The sequence below is a fragment of the Oryx dammah genome, unplaced genomic scaffold (genome assembly GCF_014754425.2).
Source record: "Oryx dammah isolate SB20612 unplaced genomic scaffold, SCBI_Odam_1.1 HiC_scaffold_26, whole genome shotgun sequence".
Taxonomy (NCBI): Eukaryota; Metazoa; Chordata; class Mammalia; order Artiodactyla; family Bovidae; genus Oryx; species Oryx dammah.
In genome coordinates this window covers 79499197-79514979 of record NW_024070210.1, presented here as the reverse complement: position 1 = coordinate 79514979, position 15783 = coordinate 79499197, and the positions used below count along the sequence as shown (strand labels likewise).

Here is a 15783-nt window from a genome sequence, read left to right as displayed (position 1 = left end):
AGACTCGCAGCTTACTTCTCCCCATGGGCTGCCCCCCTTGTTCTTCATTCTCCTTGTCTCTTCTCTCTGCTCGGCTGTACCTCTGTGGCTCATGGTCCAGGGTCTTCAGGATTCTCTGTGAAGAGGTCACCAGGTGAGAATCACCTCAATTTTCTCCTGGAAGCCAGGTTGCTGGACCAGGGGCCCCTGTCTCTCCTCTGAGTGGCTTAGCACCTTGCCTTAGCAATCTCCAGTCCATTCCACCCCACACAAACCCCTCACCAACTTCCCTTCAGCCTCATATCAGAGGGCAAGAGGGGGCTGGATGCAGGCCAGATGCTTCTCAGCTGGGGAGGTGAGAGTGACAGGACCCAGGTGGTGAGGAGATGTGGCAGGGAATGGGGGCTGCAGAGGGCAAGGCCACCCACTGAGGCCCGGGCCCTCCTGTCTCGGCCGCAGAGGAGCAACAAGATGACCGATGCCCAGATGGCCGATTTTGGGGCGGCAGCCCAGTACCTCCGCAAGTCAGAGAGGGAGCGACTGGAGGCCCAGACACGGCCTTTCGACATCCGCACCGAGTGCTTCGTGCCAGATGACAAGGAGGAGTTCGTCAGGGCCAAGATCCTGTCCCGGGAGGGAGGCAAGGTCACTGCCGAGACAGAGACTGGCAAGGTGCGTGGGACACAGCACAGGTCGTGGGTGAGGGGCAGAGCCACATGCAGTGGGAGCTGGGGGGCTCTGGAGAAGAGCCAAAGCCAGCCAGGGTCCAGGACGAGTTCCCCTCAAGGGGCCCAGCATCTGGGTGAGAACTGACCATTCTTGTTGGATCTGAGCAAGTGTAACCAGGCCACCCCAGGGATGCCCACCCCTTGCCAGGGAGGATGCTGCAGGCAGGGAACCTCAGCTGGTTTCCTCGTCAGAGGGGTTATGTAGCTAAAGAGGGCCCAAACACTGCATCAAATGAAGCTCCCTTCTCAAACCTGCATCCCTCCACTCTGCACCTTAGTTTTCTCCACGGACCAACTCTCCCCAGTGCTCCCCAACCATACCAGGAGCAAATTTTACAGGTGAACACAAAGCAGGAACTCTTGAGCAGAATACTCAGTCCAGGGCTGATGACTAGCACTCAGAAGTCACAGGCCCTGGTCCCTCATGCCAGCTATGAGAACTGCCACCGGTCAACAGTAGCGGCTCTGAACGATGCGCCTGGTAGACTGACTGTCTGCGAGGCCGACTGTCTACACTGGCTGACTGTCGCGTCCCCTTGAGGTGTGCAGTAACAGGCCACAACCACTGGGGGCTTTAACTATGACCCCAACTCTGCCACTAGCAGCCACCATATACTGGCAAATCATTGATCATTTGCTCCACTGTAAAAAAAATGCTGAAATACTTACTCACAGGATCTCATGGTGCAAGGGCATGACAAACTGGCCAGTGGCGGCCAAACCGTTTGACAGTGACCAATGAAGAGTGTAGAGTAGGTGGGTGAGATGTTTCTCCAGCAGCAGCAAGGTTTGCCCTTAGCAACTGATGCCCTCAAGCATGCCCCCAAGAGTCAGGGTAAGATCAGAGAGCTTCTGCCCCTAGACTCTCAGGCAGGGACTGAAAGGTGATGCTCATGGGCAGAGTCTGGGGAACTGGCAAGACACAGGGACTCTAGGGTAATCCATAAGAAGGGACAGACAGCAGGCAGGTAAATTATCTGGCATCATGGGAAGCTATGGGGTAGGGCCCAGGCACTATGAGAAAAGAGCCAGGGGAACAAGGCCAGGTCACAGCCTGTGTTCTGGGAGGAGGTAAGTGGGCAAGGCTAGAGAGGGTCCTGGTAGAAATGTCTGTCCTACTGCCCCTCGCCCCCACAGACGGTGACCGTGAAGGAGGACGAGGTGTTGCAGCAGAACCCGCCCAAGTTCGACAAGATCGAGGACATGGCCATGCTGACCTTCCTGCACGAGCCTGCGGTGCTTTTCAACCTCAAAGAGCGCTACGCAGCCTGGATGATCTACGTGAGTGAGCCCTGCACATGCCAGGCAGTCTTCTGCACAGGGTCCAAAGTCGGCCAGGGCGACTTTCTCAAGGGGAGGGGACTGGAACTCTCCCTCTGCTCCCTCCCCATCCCTGGTTAGCTGCAGGAAGACAGGAGCCAGCTGGCATAATGGGGGACACCTCTGCCTGGCACCACTGCCCATCCCAGGCTCTCCCCTCCAACTTCTCGTGACTGCCCTGTCTCTTGCTTCAGACCTACTCAGGCCTCTTCTGCGTCACAGTCAATCCCTACAAGTGGCTGCCCGTGTACAATGCCGAGGTGGTGGCTGCCTACCGGGGCAAGAAGAGGAGTGAGGCGCCTCCCCACATCTTTTCCATCTCCGACAACGCCTACCAGTACATGCTGACAGGTGGGCTGGCAGCCCTGACGTGTGCCCCTCAACCCAACACCGTAGACCGAGGCCCTGAGCCCTGACCCCTCTGCCTCTCCTCTTTTCTCTTCCAGATCGGGAAAACCAGTCCATCCTCATCACGTGAGTGAGCAGGACCCATGCACAGAGGGGCCTGGTGTGGGGGAGGCCGAGGCTGATTCCTGGGGTGCTAGAGATGGTTGAAGGCTGTGGCTGCCAGGAGCTGGGTACTCTGAGGAGAGCCAGAGTGATCTACGGCGATGGGCAGATTCTGCAAGGAGCTAGGCCCTGGGGGAGGAGATTCAATGGCTAGGACTCTGAGGGAAGAGGGTGCAGTGCTGAGCTTCGAATGGAAAACAGTGGGAATCTGGGTTCTGATGGGTCCCTGTTGCCTCCAGTGGAGAATCCGGGGCAGGGAAGACTGTGAACACAAAGCGTGTCATCCAGTACTTTGCCAGCATCGCAGCCATAGGTGACCGTGGCAAGAAGGACAATGTCAATGCAAACAAGGTGCGAGGTGGGCCGCAGGCTCCGCAGAGGGGTTAGGGGGCAGGCTGACCAGGTGACGCCTAGCCCTGACCTGGGGAACAGTGCAGACAGCATCCCCGAGCCCAGTGCCCGAGACCTTCCCGGCAGGAGACGCATGCTCTGAGGTCTGAATATGGCCCTCTCGAGCTGCAGACCACCAGCAGTCCATCCCATTCCACCCCCACCTTCCCCACCACCGCCTGAGGTGAAGCCCCGCGCTCTGCCCCCTCTGCAGGGCACCCTGGAGGACCAGATCATCCAGGCCAACCCTGCCCTGGAGGCCTTCGGCAATGCCAAGACCGTCAGGAATGACAATTCCTCCCGCTTCGTGAGTGCACCTGACCACTGCCCACAGGCTTCATGCAGCGTTGATGAAAAGAGGGGTGGAGGTGCAGTTTTGCCAACAGTCTCCACACCTGGCTGACCATCCTGCATTTGGTTTTGGGATATCAAGTAACACACACGCCCACTCCAAACCTTCCCCACTCAGCCTAGCCCCCGAGTTCTGAGAACTCAAGGAAAGAGACCCAGAGCCACCAGAGCTGTTCGTGGCAGAACCAAGTCATCAGGCTGACTTGGGTCACATTCTGTGTTTTTTTAATGACTGTTCCCAAAGCTCTTCCACGCTGTAAGTGGAAGAGCTGGAAGGAGGACAGCAGGGCCAATTCCCCAGCCTTCCATCTGTCCAGCAAGACCCACCTCTCCCAGAGCCCCAGGTCCTTCATCTGTGAGACCGAGGTAGTAGTCTTTAACCTTGCTGGTTATTGGGAGGATGACGTGAGATCATATCAGAGGCACAAACAGGATGCATTCTACTTTGTTTATGATACTAAACTGGGGCTCCAAGGAAATCATTTACATTTCCAAAACCATCCAGGGCATTCTGGATTGTACTGAGGTCCAGGATCTCCATCTGTCTCTTTTAGCCTCCTCCCTCACTCTTTGTCCCATCTACCCTCAGGGAAAATTCATCAGGATCCACTTTGGAGCCACTGGAAAGCTGGCTTCTGCAGACATAGAGACCTGTGAGTATGCAGGGAGCCTGGCCCCCTCCTCCAGAGTCCTCCACCTCTGCCTTTACTCCTCGCTGGGCACCGTCTTCTGTCAACATTTTCCCTCCGTCTCCTGTCTCTGTCTCCATTTGCCTTCCGGCTTTATCCTTCTTTTCCCTTTAAACCCAGTCTTCCCCTGTCTCTCTCCACTTGCCATGGGAGCCTTTCACCCCTGACCTCCACGCTTTCGCTGACTGGTTCTCTTCCTTCCCACCTGCCCTTCCCCTGCCTCTCCTCCTCCAGATCTCCTGGAGAAGTCCCGCGTGATCTTCCAGCTGAAGGCTGAGAGGAACTACCACATCTTCTACCAGATCCTGTCCAACAAGAAGCCAGAGCTGTTGGGTGAGCCCCGTCAGGAGTCCCTGCTGCCCCTGGCACCCCCCGCAAGCCCAACAGTGCAGGGCGGACCCCTCCTCCTCCTCACCCGCCCTGCTCCTGCTCACCTGTCCCCTCCCTCCACCTGCACAGTACCTTTCTCTTCCTGCTTCACCTTGGACCCACCTGTGTCAACTCTTGCCTCCCTTTCACACCCTTGTCTTCTTTCTCCTTCCCTTTACTTCTTTTCTCCTTCTCCTGTGTTTGTCTGCCCCTCTCGCCCCCGTCACCCCCCACCATCCTCTCTCCCCGTGTCCGCACCACCCCCCTTTCCTTTTCTTCTGGCCCCCCTCCTTGGCCTTTGCTGACTGTCCTCCTCTCTACCTGCTCCTCCCTTCTCCCCACCCCTTCCCCCACTGCGCCCCACTCCCGTCCCCTTGTCCTCGGCCCTGCCCCTCGCCTGGACAGACATGCTGCTGGTCACCAACAACCCCTACGACTACGCCTTCGTGTCTCAGGGGGAGGTGTCCGTGGCCTCCATCGACGACTCCGAGGAGCTCATGGCCACGGATGTGAGTGAGGAGGCAGTGGGAGGGCTCCGGGGGCTCCTGGGCCACCCGCCCCATCACCCGCTCTGCCTCTCTCGCCCTGCCCCAGAACGCCTTCGACGTGCTGGGCTTCACTCCTGAGGAGAAAGCCGGCATCTACAAGCTGACAGGCGCCATCATGCACTACGGAAACATGAAGTTCAAGCAGAAGCAGAGGGAGGAGCAGGCGGAGCCGGACGGCACCGAAGGTTCGCAGACAGGAGGGCAGGCTGAGAAGGCCGGGGGGCAGCGTGTCTGCCTCTCATGCAGGGACAGCGCTCTGGGAGCAGAGTCTCCTCCATGTCACGTCCAAACGGGGTGCCTTTCAGTGATCCTTAAGGAGCAACATTCACAGCAGCAATGTTGGGACCACGATACAGAAAGCGGGAGGAAACAGAGCAGGAGAAGCAGGTGGTCGGACGGTGGTGCCTTTTCCCAGGGGTGGGCTCTCCCCACCTGATCTAGACTTGAGGCTTTCTGTTCCATTATAACCTAGCCAGACACCACCTTCTGTCCCAAAAGGCTGGATCCCAGAGGACCTGAGGCTTATGGGTGTGCGAGGGCAGGGACACGGGAGAAGTGGGAAGACAGGAGGCACCTCACAGTCCCGCTAGTTTCTCAACCCCAGCTGGACCAAGCAGAAGTGAAATGGAGAGGTTTCCTCCTGTGCCCAAGACTCCACCAGGCCCAGGAAAGCATGGACCTGAGTGCTGAGTATCCCCATCACTAAGGCAGTGTGTATGTGAGGGTGCCCAGCCCTCAGGAGAGCCCCTCACAGGCTCCGTGCCATATTCTGCTGGGAGACAGGAGGCCAGGGGTCAGGACCCAGCTCTGGGCGCTGGCACATCTCCCACATCACTGGGCCTCACCTTCCTCCTCAGTGGAATGGAGCAGTAGCCCTTCCCATCTCCCTCTGAGGCTGATTCGAGAATCCCTTGAGAAGGAGACGTGAAGGTGTAAACAGGGCTGGAGAAACGCCTGAGAATATTCCTCTTGACCTACCTTCAAGGATCCCTTCTCTGTATCTATCCAGATCAAATGCCAAACCTGAGTTTCACAATAGCATGTCACCAGTTATCATAAAACTCTAAAAATTAAACCAAGTAAGTCTCCTCTAAATAGAGATCATGGGGCTTTCCAAGTGGTTCAGTGGTAAAGAATCCACCTGCCGATGCAGGAGACACAGGAGCTGCAGCTTTGATCCCTGGGTCGGGAAGATCCCAACCCACTCCAGTCTTCTCACCTGAAAACTCCCATGGACAGAGGATCCTGGTGGGCTATAGTCCATGGGGTTGCAAAGAGCCAGACACAACTGAGCATGCACACCCACATACAAATAGAGTTCGCAGGTTGGATAGCACATTTGGAGAGCTGAGGGTTGGTGGGCTGACCAGCACACGGTTAGGAACCCTGATTTTCCAGCGAGTCAATTTGGTAGACACATAGATTCACTGTAGAGCATGCCCAGTCCCGGGCTAGATCCTGGGACTGGGGACAAAGACAGCAAGGAGCAGAGGACATCATCAGCCACAGTCCCTGCGCTGAGAGAGGAGAGGATGCATGAGGGCAGGGGGCACGCCTACAGGGGTGCTGGCAATGGGCCGGGTGCATGTAAAGATGGAGGTGAGCTGGCAGCATGGTGGGAAGTCTGGGGTGACGGAGGGGCCTCAGGCACACACTGGCTGTGTCACCATGGCAAGCCCTGTGCCCTTCAGGCCTCAGTGTGCAGCTCTTTAATGAGAGGGTTAGGACCTAGTGGCCCTGGGCAGGGAAGGACAGTCTATGGAAAGTGCTTGTTTCTCCCTTTCTTTCCCCACCAGATGCTGACAAGTCCGCCTACCTCATGGGGCTGAACTCAGCCGACCTGCTCAAGGGGCTGTGCCACCCTCGGGTGAAGGTGGGCAACGAGTACGTCACCAAGGGGCAGAATGTCCAGCAGGTGTACTACTCCATCGGGGCTCTGGCCAAGGCAGTGTACGAGAAGATGTTCAACTGGATGGTGACGCGGATCAACGCCACCCTGGAGACCAAGCAGCCTCGCCAGTACTTCATAGGGGTCCTGGACATCGCCGGCTTCGAGATCTTCGACGTGAGTGGGGAGCCCAGGGTCTGGGAGAATGGGAACTCACTGGTTCACACAGGCAGCCACCGCTGGCCAAGCCCCGGGGAAGGCCGTGGGCTCCCCAGGGGTGGAGACAGCCACGTGTCTTTAGGGGGCGCTCCCTCCCTGCCCTGACTGGAGAGAGGCCAGCCACACCATTGCCAGGCTGGATGCTGCCCCGGGTCAACCCCTTGGGCCACAGAGCCCTGCCCGCCTGACCCACTCCTCCCCGTCCCCGGCCCGCAGTTCAACAGCTTCGAGCAGCTCTGCATCAACTTCACCAACGAGAAGCTGCAGCAGTTCTTCAACCACCACATGTTCGTGCTGGAGCAGGAGGAGTACAAGAAGGAGGGCATCGAGTGGGAGTTCATCGACTTCGGCATGGACCTGCAGGCCTGCATCGACCTCATCGAGAAGGTGCTGCCGCGGCCCCTCCACCCGGGCCCCTGCACCTGCCATCCCAGACGAAGTGGCAGCCCTATCCCTCTACACCCAGGAAACTAGTCCCCAGATCTCCCAGCCTCCCTCCAGGCCCTGCTTCCCCTCACTGTGACATTGTGGGCATACACAGGTCCAGCCTTTCCTTCTCTCCCAGCACCTAGGACCTTGTCCCATATGGTGGACCTGAAGAGAGAGATGTAGTGAAGGAGGGGACTCCTAGCCCCCCTGACGCCCCATGAGAAGCATCATTCGTGGAAAGGACCTAGGCTGAAACTAGACACATTGGCTTCCCATCCTCTCCCAGTTGGCTGAGGATAAGCCTGTCTTCAGGCCCTCTTGTCCATGGAGCTTCCGCAGAGGACACTCCTTGTCCTGACTTGCTTTCAGTGAGCCTTTGCGGAGGGAGGCAGAGCCCGCAGCAACTGATGGCCCCCCAGCCCAGCCACGACCAGTCAGAAATAGGGGCCTCCTCCCCAAAGCTTTGCCTAGTGATCCAAGGCCCTGCTCTTCTGGAAGCCTCGGATTCCCCTGAGATTGTATGGAAAAACATGTGTGGACTGGTGGGATGGGGTGCATACGCAAGCGTGTGTGTGTATGCAAGTTCTGGGGAGGAAGTCTTGGGGTTCACCAAATTCTCAGTAGGATCCCTGTCCCAGGAAAAGTCAAAAACTGCTACACTTTCTGAAGTGCAGGACATCGTGCAGAACCTGAATCCCTCTAACCATTCCTTGGAACACTGTTCCCTGACATACAGGCACAGGTCTGGCCTGCCCTGCAGTCTGACGCCTCCCATCCCTTCTGTCCTCATCCCTCTCTGGGGCAGGGACATCCAAGAAGAAGGGGCTGTGCTGTGAGCCCTGGGGGTAGGGACTGGGAGTACAGGGCTCTTCTTTGGGTCCACTGGGGCAGGAAGAGGTTCCTTAGGCCAGATCTGAATGTACTCAGATTTAGGTTAACTTCAGGAATGTTAATGGGCTTCCCTGGTGGCTCAGAAGATAAAGCATCTGCCTGCAATGCAGGAGACTCGGGTTCGATCCCTGGGTTGGGAAGATTCCCTGGAGAAGGAAATGGCAACCCACTCCAGTATTCTCGCCTGGAGAATCCCATGGACAGAGGACCCTGGCGGGCTACAGTCCATGGGGTCGCAAAGAGTTGGACACGACTGAGTGACTTCACTTTTGGGAATGTTGGCTTCCTGTACCAGGACATGAGGTGGCCACACGGGCTCTCTATGGCCTGCCAGCTACACAGCTGCAGTTTCTCCTCAGTCAGGGTGTGGGATTCTGCAAGCCTGGGGATGTGTTCCGTGACGCTCTCCTCTCCCCCCTCAGCCCATGGGCATCATGTCCATCCTGGAGGAGGAGTGCATGTTCCCCAAGGCCACCGACATGACCTTCAAAGCCAAGCTGTACGACAACCACCTGGGCAAGTCCAACAACTTCCAGAAGCCGCGCAACATCAAGGGGAAGCCGGAAGCCCACTTCTCCCTGATCCACTACGCCGGCACGGTGGACTACAACATCATAGGCTGGCTGGAGAAAAACAAAGACCCACTCAACGAGACGGTGGTGGGCTTGTACCAGAAGTCTTCCCTCAAGCTCATGGCCACACTCTTCTCCTCGTATGCCTCCGCTGATGTCGGTAAGAGGGCAGCCCTCCACTGCCAGAGCAGTTCTGGAGGTGCAAGGGGCCAGGGGCCCACTGCTTCAAAGCACGTGACTCCAAAGGCAGGAGGGGGACTTCCCTGGTGGTCCAGTGACTAAGACTTCATGCTCCCTGACAGTGAGGGGTGGGAGTTCGATCCCTGGTCAGGAAACTAGATACCACATGCCACAACTAAGAGTTCAAATGCTGCAGCTAAAGAGCCCACATGCCACAACTAAGACTGGCACAACCCTAACCCTAATTAAAGAAATAAAGGCAGGAGGGAGCCTTAAGAGGGGGGTGTCAAGAGAGCCCACAGCATCCCATCTGTGCTATTTATGTGGGAGTGTGATTTTCCCCTCTGGGTTATGGATGTTGGTATACGTGTTCTGTGCCTCTTCAAGACTCAGAGCAACTGAAGATCAGTGCCAGAGGCACCCGCGTCACTGCAGCAGGCCTGGCATAGAACTATCCTCTGCAGGAGGCCGCAGTGAATGTGAGAGCATCACTGAATGTACGGTAGAACAAATGAGCCTCCCCTTCAGAGAAGGAAGAGAAAGGGTGTGGATTGAAATGAGGAGGGTAAAATACAAGAAGAAAAGTAGAAAGGGGAAAAATGTAAGCATGGAGAGGGAGGAGAAAGCACTAATGTTATTTTAAGACCTACTGTGTGCCAAACAGTGGAGAGGCAGACTGAAGCTTTGATCTTTTCTAATCTTCTCTATTCCAGTTAAAGGGAATGACTCTCCTCCTCGTGGGAAAACTGAGACTTGGAGATAAACTGTCCAAAGTCACACAGCTAGTGAGCAGCAGAGCCCTGCTCCTGCTCAAAGGGTCTCTGATTTTAAGCCCTGGTTCAACATTCCTTCTCTTGTTATTAGGGGACAGCAGTAAAGGCAAAGGAGGCAAGAAAAAGGGTTCATCATTTCAGACAGTGTCAGCCCTCCATCGGGTAAGAAGGGCCCAGAGATACCAACAGACTTGCGGTGGGCAGACCCAGCCCAGAGCATTTTGTCTGCACCACCCTTAACCTGATGCTCTGAGTCTGGGGAGGAAAGAAGCTAGAGTTATGTGGTTGTTTTGGGCATGTAAATTCTACACAAGCCTGAATTCACATCATAAGTTATGTATCCCCTCCCAATCCCTTAGAGGGTTCTGGTGACCGGTTGTCTGGGGCCCAGGGTCAGGGACTAAAGGGATGGCACTGCGGCTCCTGACCTCCGCCTCTCATTTGCCTCCAGGAGAATCTGAACAAGCTAATGACCAACCTGAGGACCACTCATCCTCACTTTGTGCGCTGCATCATCCCCAATGAACGGAAGGCTCCCGGTGAGCGACGCACAAGGGTCTAGTCTGGAGAGGGCATTTGGCAGCCACTTGTCCTGAGGCTGACCCCCTGCCTCTCCCTTCCTGCTGCAGGGGTGATGGACAACCCCCTGGTCATGCACCAGCTGCGCTGCAACGGCGTGCTGGAGGGCATCCGCATCTGCAGGAAGGGCTTCCCCAACCGCATCCTCTACGGGGACTTCAGGCAGAGGTGAGTACTGGGGTGCCGCAGGGCTCAGGGAACAAGGAAACCCTGGGCAGCCTTGTGGGGAGAGGAGTCTGCAGCTGGGCTCAGATTCTGTGAAAGTGAAAGTGCTCGTTCAGTTGTGTCTGATTCTTTGCAACCCCATGGACTGTAGCCTGCCAGTCTCCTCTGTCCGTGGAATTCTTCAGGCAAGAACACTGGAATGGGTAGCCATTCCCTTCTCTAGGGGATCTTCCTGACCCAGGGAATGAACCCAGGTCTCCAGCATTCCAGGCAGATTCTTTACTGTCTGAGCCACCAGGGAAGCCCCTTGATTTTGTGGGCAGAGCAAATCAGTGCAGAACATGGGTAACTCCAGGCACCTCCCTCCAGGTATCGCATCCTGAACCCAGCAGCCATCCCCGAGGGTCAGTTCATTGATAGCAGGAAAGGGACAGAGAAGCTGCTGGGCTCCCTGGACATTGACCACAACCAGTACAAGTTCGGCCACACTAAGGTGAGTCTGGAGGCCCTTAGGGTGGAGGTGTGGGATACCCAACCACACTGAGTGAAACAGCTAAGAGTTCAGAAGGCAGACCCTGACTCCTGGCTTCCCGTGTCAACCAAGAGTTGGGACCCAGCTTCTTTTCTGTCTTGTTTTTCACATTTCACTCCCAGGTCTAGGGTATGCAGGTGATGGGGCCCTGGGAAGCTCAGCCGGGGTCTCCCACACTCTCTCTCCCCCTTGGCTACCCTTCTCTGAGGCTGCGGCCCTCTTGGCTCTACCCCTTGCCCCCAGGTGTTCTTCAAGGCGGGGCTGCTGGGGCTGCTGGAGGAGATGCGGGACGAGAGGCTGAGCCGCATCATCACCCGCATCCAGGCCCAAGCCCGGGGTCAGCTCATGCGCATTGAGTTCAAGAAGATCCTGGAGCGCAGGTGAGGCTGGAGGGAAAGGGAGACACACTCTCAGAGATGTAAGAGGCAGACAAGCAGAGCCCAGAGGTGTGGGCCAAAAGACCTAAGTTCAATCCTGGCTCCATCACTCATTAGCTGGTCTGGACAAGTGACTTGACCAGTCTGGGTCTCATTTTGAGTTCTTTTTAAAAAAAGAAAATTCCCCATAGGGAAATGAAAATTAAAACGCCAACAAGATACCATTTTAAAACACTAGACTGTAGCCTGCCAGGCTCCTCTGTTCATGGGATTTTTCCAGGCAAGAATACTGGAAAGGGTTGCCATTTTCTTCTCCAGGGGATCTTCCGAATCCAGGGATCAAACTCGGGTCTCTCACATTGCAGGCAGACTCTTTACTGTCTGAGCCACCAGGGAAATGTGTGCAATCTCTTTGGAAAACAGTTTATCATTTTCTTTGAAAGTTGAACAGTTACATAGCTTTCCACTCCTGAGTGCATTCCCACAGAGAAATACCTGCACGTGTTCACAACATGAGACAAAAATGAATCTTTATAGCAGCATTGGTCAAAATAGCCAAGATCTGGAAACAATTTGAATTTTCATCTGCAGGAGAATGGGCAAATAGTAGCATACTCATTTGGGGAATATTATCAAGTAATGAAAAGGAGGGGACTACAACTACATGGTACAATACATTGGAGCCTTAAAAGCATATTGCTGAGTTAACAGAAGCAAGTCACAGAAGAATACATATAGTGTGATGCAATTTTTATAAAACTCAGTAATAATTTTAAAATAGCATCTTCCTGCAATGCAGGAGGTGCACAGGAGACTTCCCAACCCAGGGAAGTTCCCTGGGTTGGGAAGATACCTCATAGGAGGAAATGGAAACCCACTTCAGTATTCTTACCTGGAAAATCCCATGGACAGAAGAGCCTGGCAAGCTACAATCCATGGGGTCACAAAGAGTCGGAAGTGACTGAGCATACATACACATTGTTTAAAAATACATACACATATGGTTTAAATATTTTTGAAAGAGTTAGGAAATGAAAAACGCAAGATTCAAGGTAGTGACTACTTCTGGTGAAAGGACCGGAAAGGGGATGGAGTGAAGTCTACAAGTAGCATCAATGAAGGCAATGCTCTACTTCTTCTCTGGGTGATGAGTTCATAGATAAATCATTTTGCTTCATTGTTCATAACTTACACGTACATTATAGACATTCTTAAATGGAAAATACCATGTTCTTAACATATTTGAGGTTCTTAGGGGATTAGAAACACTGAACACAGTAGAGATGCTATAAGTGGTCGCTTCCATAGCTACTACTACCCCAGTAAGGAAGATATAAAGTGCCCTTTTGTTGAATTGATCAATTAATAAACATTTATGGAGCAACTCCATGCTCAGTGTGGTAATGTTGGGGTGGGGTTGCCTATTAAGGCTGCGAGAGCAGGTCCCTGCCCTCAGGTGCCCAAAAACTTGTTCAGATGTGCTGGGATCCCAGTGCAGCTGGCCCCATGACTGGAAAGTCCTCCTTCACAGTGCGGCTCCCTGCCTCCATGTTCCTTTGCCAGGGATGCCCTGCTGGTAATCCAGTGGAACATTCGGGCCTTCATGGGGGTCAAGAACTGGCCCTGGATGAAGCTCTATTTCAAGATCAAACCACTGCTGAAGAGCGCAGAGACAGAGAAGGAGATGGCCACCATGAAGGAAGAGTTTGGGCGCCTCAAAGAGACACTGGAGAAGTCGGAGGCTCGGCGCAAGGAGTTGGAGGAGAGGATGGTGTCCCTGCTGCAGGAGAAGAACGACTTGCAGCTCCAAGTGCAGGCGGTGAGACCATCTCTCTTTCCCCCTCCCCTGGATCCTAACCCATCTTATCATCAGGGACTATGAGTCTCCAAGCTTCAGCTCTCTTTAAGACTCTGGATCTCTCCTCTCTTTCATCACCAGCTCTCCTCTCTGTCCTGTTCTCTCAGGAACAAGACAACCTGAATGATGCGGAAGAGCGCTGTGACCAGCTGATCAAGAACAAGATCCAGCTGGAGGCAAAGGTGAAGGAGATGACCGAGAGGCTGGAGGATGAGGAGGAGATGAACGCTGAGCTCACTGCCAAGAAGCGCAAGCTGGAAGATGAGTGCTCTGAGCTCAAGAGGGACATTGATGACCTGGAGCTGACCCTGGCCAAGGTGGAGAAGGAGAAGCACGCAACAGAGAACAAGGTGAAGGCAGCTCCCTTTGAATCCAGACCAAGTCTCAGGATTCCCAGACCTGAGTGTGGTCCTGGCCCTTGGCCTTGGAGGTCTCCATAGATGTCTCCAGGTGGTGATGTCTGACCCCAGGGGGGATGGGGTTCTCGGCCAACAGGTGAAGAACCTGACAGAGGAGATGGCTGGGCTGGATGAGATCATCGCCAAGCTGACCAAGGAGAAGAAAGCTCTGCAAGAGGCCCACCAGCAGGCCCTGGATGACCTTCAGGCAGAGGAGGACAAGGTCAACACCCTGGCCAAGTCTAAAGTCAAGTTGGAGCAGCAGGTGGATGATGTAAGTAGGAACAACCATGCTACCTTTGTGTCTCTCAGGTCAGAATTTTGCAGGCAATGCCAATGGCAAGGGGTTTGCAATCCCTAAAAGTAATTTCCATCCCATCCGGGGCCCTTTTCTTCCTCCCCATGCTAAGTCGCTTTAGTTGTGTCTGACTCTTTGCGACCCTATAGACAGTAGCCCACTGGGCTCCTCTGTCCATGGGATTCTCCAAGCAAGAATACTGGAGTGAGTTGCCATGCCCTCTTCCAGGGGATCTTCCTGACCCAAGGATTGAACCTGTAGCTCTTGCATTGCAGGCAAATTCTATACCACTGAGCCACCTGTGAAAGCCCCTTTCTTTCTACAGTTCTTCACTAGGCTGGGTCTCTGAATCCTTCATGTCTGCCGGGATGACCCTGCTGGCTTGACTTCCAGTCCCACTGGACTTTGGGTTTAGAAGGGAGCAGAGGGGGATGTATTGTGGACCTCAGGTTTTCTACACCCTGTTCATTTTTACTTTTTCCACCAGCTGGAGGGATCCCTGGAACAGGAGAAGAAGGTACGCATGGACCTGGAGCGAGCTAAGCGGAAGCTGGAGGGTGACCTAAAGCTGACCCAGGAGAGCATCATGGACCTAGACAATGACAAACTGCAGCTGGAAGAAAAGCTCAAGAAGTAGGAGCATACGGAGGCCGGGAGGGGGTCCTGGGGGTGTCTGGCCTGACAGCTAAAGCTCAGGGTGCTGCACGGCCTCTGGCCAAGGCTGCCCAGGGCACAGTGGGAGCAAGCAGGTCAATCACAGCCCTTCCCCTGCCTTCACTCTTGGGGGCCAGAGGAAGAAGAGTGGTCCTTGCATGCAGAGGCAGGAGGAGAGGATGAGGGCAGAGAAAAGAAAACCACCTGTCACCTCCTTCTTCTCCAGGAAGGAGTTTGACATTAATCAGCTGAACAGCAAGATTGAGGATGAGCAGGCACTGGCCCTTCAGTTGCAGAAGAAACTGAAGGAAAACCAGGTGAGGTTCTTCTGGGTGTGGCCACCGGGGAGCTCAATGGTGGTGAGATAGGTAGGACTGCAGGAGCTGCTTAGGGTTCTAGACAGTATCTAGGACTCTGAGCTACCCAGAGGCCCTGTGAGCCCTGACTTCCAGGCACCTGGGAACATCAGCCTTCCCCCATTAGACCAATAATGTCTTATTTCATCTGGGCTATTTGGGGAGGTGGGTGGGGATCATACTTACTAAAACAGCTTCTCTTGCTGAGCTATACTCTGCCTAATGGGTTTTCTTGTGCTTAGTAGCTCAGTCATGTCCAACTCTTTGTGACCCCATGGACTGCAGCCCACCAGGCTCCTCTGTCCATGGGGATTCTCCAGGCAAGAATACTAGAGTGGGTTGCCATGCCCTTTTCCAAGGGATCTTCTCAATCCAGGGATTGAACCCAGGTCTCCCACATTGCAGGCAGATTCTTTACCGTCTGAGCCACCAGGGAAGCCCAATGGGCTTTCTGCCCTGGGAGCATTGGTAGGGCTTGGTTCTCTTCTAACCCTTCCTCTGGTGCTGCTTTCCCCTTGTGGGGGTGAGAAAAGCCTTCATGGAGCCCCTTCTCACAGGGAGTTCTGTTCTTATTCTTCCCAGGTACTTGCCTTGCCACTAACTGGGGCTGAATCCCCACAGAGCACTTGAGTCAACTCCTGAGACCTTGAGCAAGTCACTTCCCCTCCTGCACCTCAGATTCTCCTCTCATCTGTAAAATGGGACTAATGATCCCTGCCTTGCAGAGGAC

At 54.7% G+C, this 15783-nt stretch overlaps 1 protein-coding gene across 3 annotated transcripts in view; it reads left to right on the top strand.

Moving 5' to 3' along the window:
• Positions 1–438: 438 nt before the first annotated feature.
• MYH6 (myosin heavy chain 6) overlaps positions 439–15783 on the top strand; it is a 39386-nt gene continuing 24041 nt past the window's right edge. For all 3 annotated transcript variants that reach the window (XM_040227261.1, XM_040227260.1, XM_040227259.1), the window contains exons 1-23: positions 439–651; positions 1845–1988; positions 2222–2378; positions 2474–2501; positions 2777–2888; positions 3142–3234; positions 3868–3931; positions 4202–4300; positions 4742–4845; positions 4931–5069; positions 6681–6949; positions 7208–7378; positions 8734–9043; positions 9928–9998; positions 10288–10375; positions 10466–10583; positions 10950–11073; positions 11356–11492; positions 13053–13308; positions 13455–13697; positions 13843–14019; positions 14531–14676; positions 14924–15014. In XM_040227261.1, coding sequence (XP_040083195.1) covers positions 451–651; positions 1845–1988; positions 2222–2378; positions 2474–2501; positions 2777–2888; positions 3142–3234; positions 3868–3931; positions 4202–4300; positions 4742–4845; positions 4931–5069; positions 6681–6949; positions 7208–7378; positions 8734–9043; positions 9928–9998; positions 10288–10375; positions 10466–10583; positions 10950–11073; positions 11356–11492; positions 13053–13308; positions 13455–13697; positions 13843–14019; positions 14531–14676; positions 14924–15014 — 3342 coding nt within the window. In that variant the 5' untranslated portion in view covers positions 439–450. The remainder of the gene's footprint in view (positions 652–1844; positions 1989–2221; positions 2379–2473; positions 2502–2776; positions 2889–3141; positions 3235–3867; positions 3932–4201; positions 4301–4741; positions 4846–4930; positions 5070–6680; positions 6950–7207; positions 7379–8733; positions 9044–9927; positions 9999–10287; positions 10376–10465; positions 10584–10949; positions 11074–11355; positions 11493–13052; positions 13309–13454; positions 13698–13842; positions 14020–14530; positions 14677–14923; positions 15015–15783) is intronic.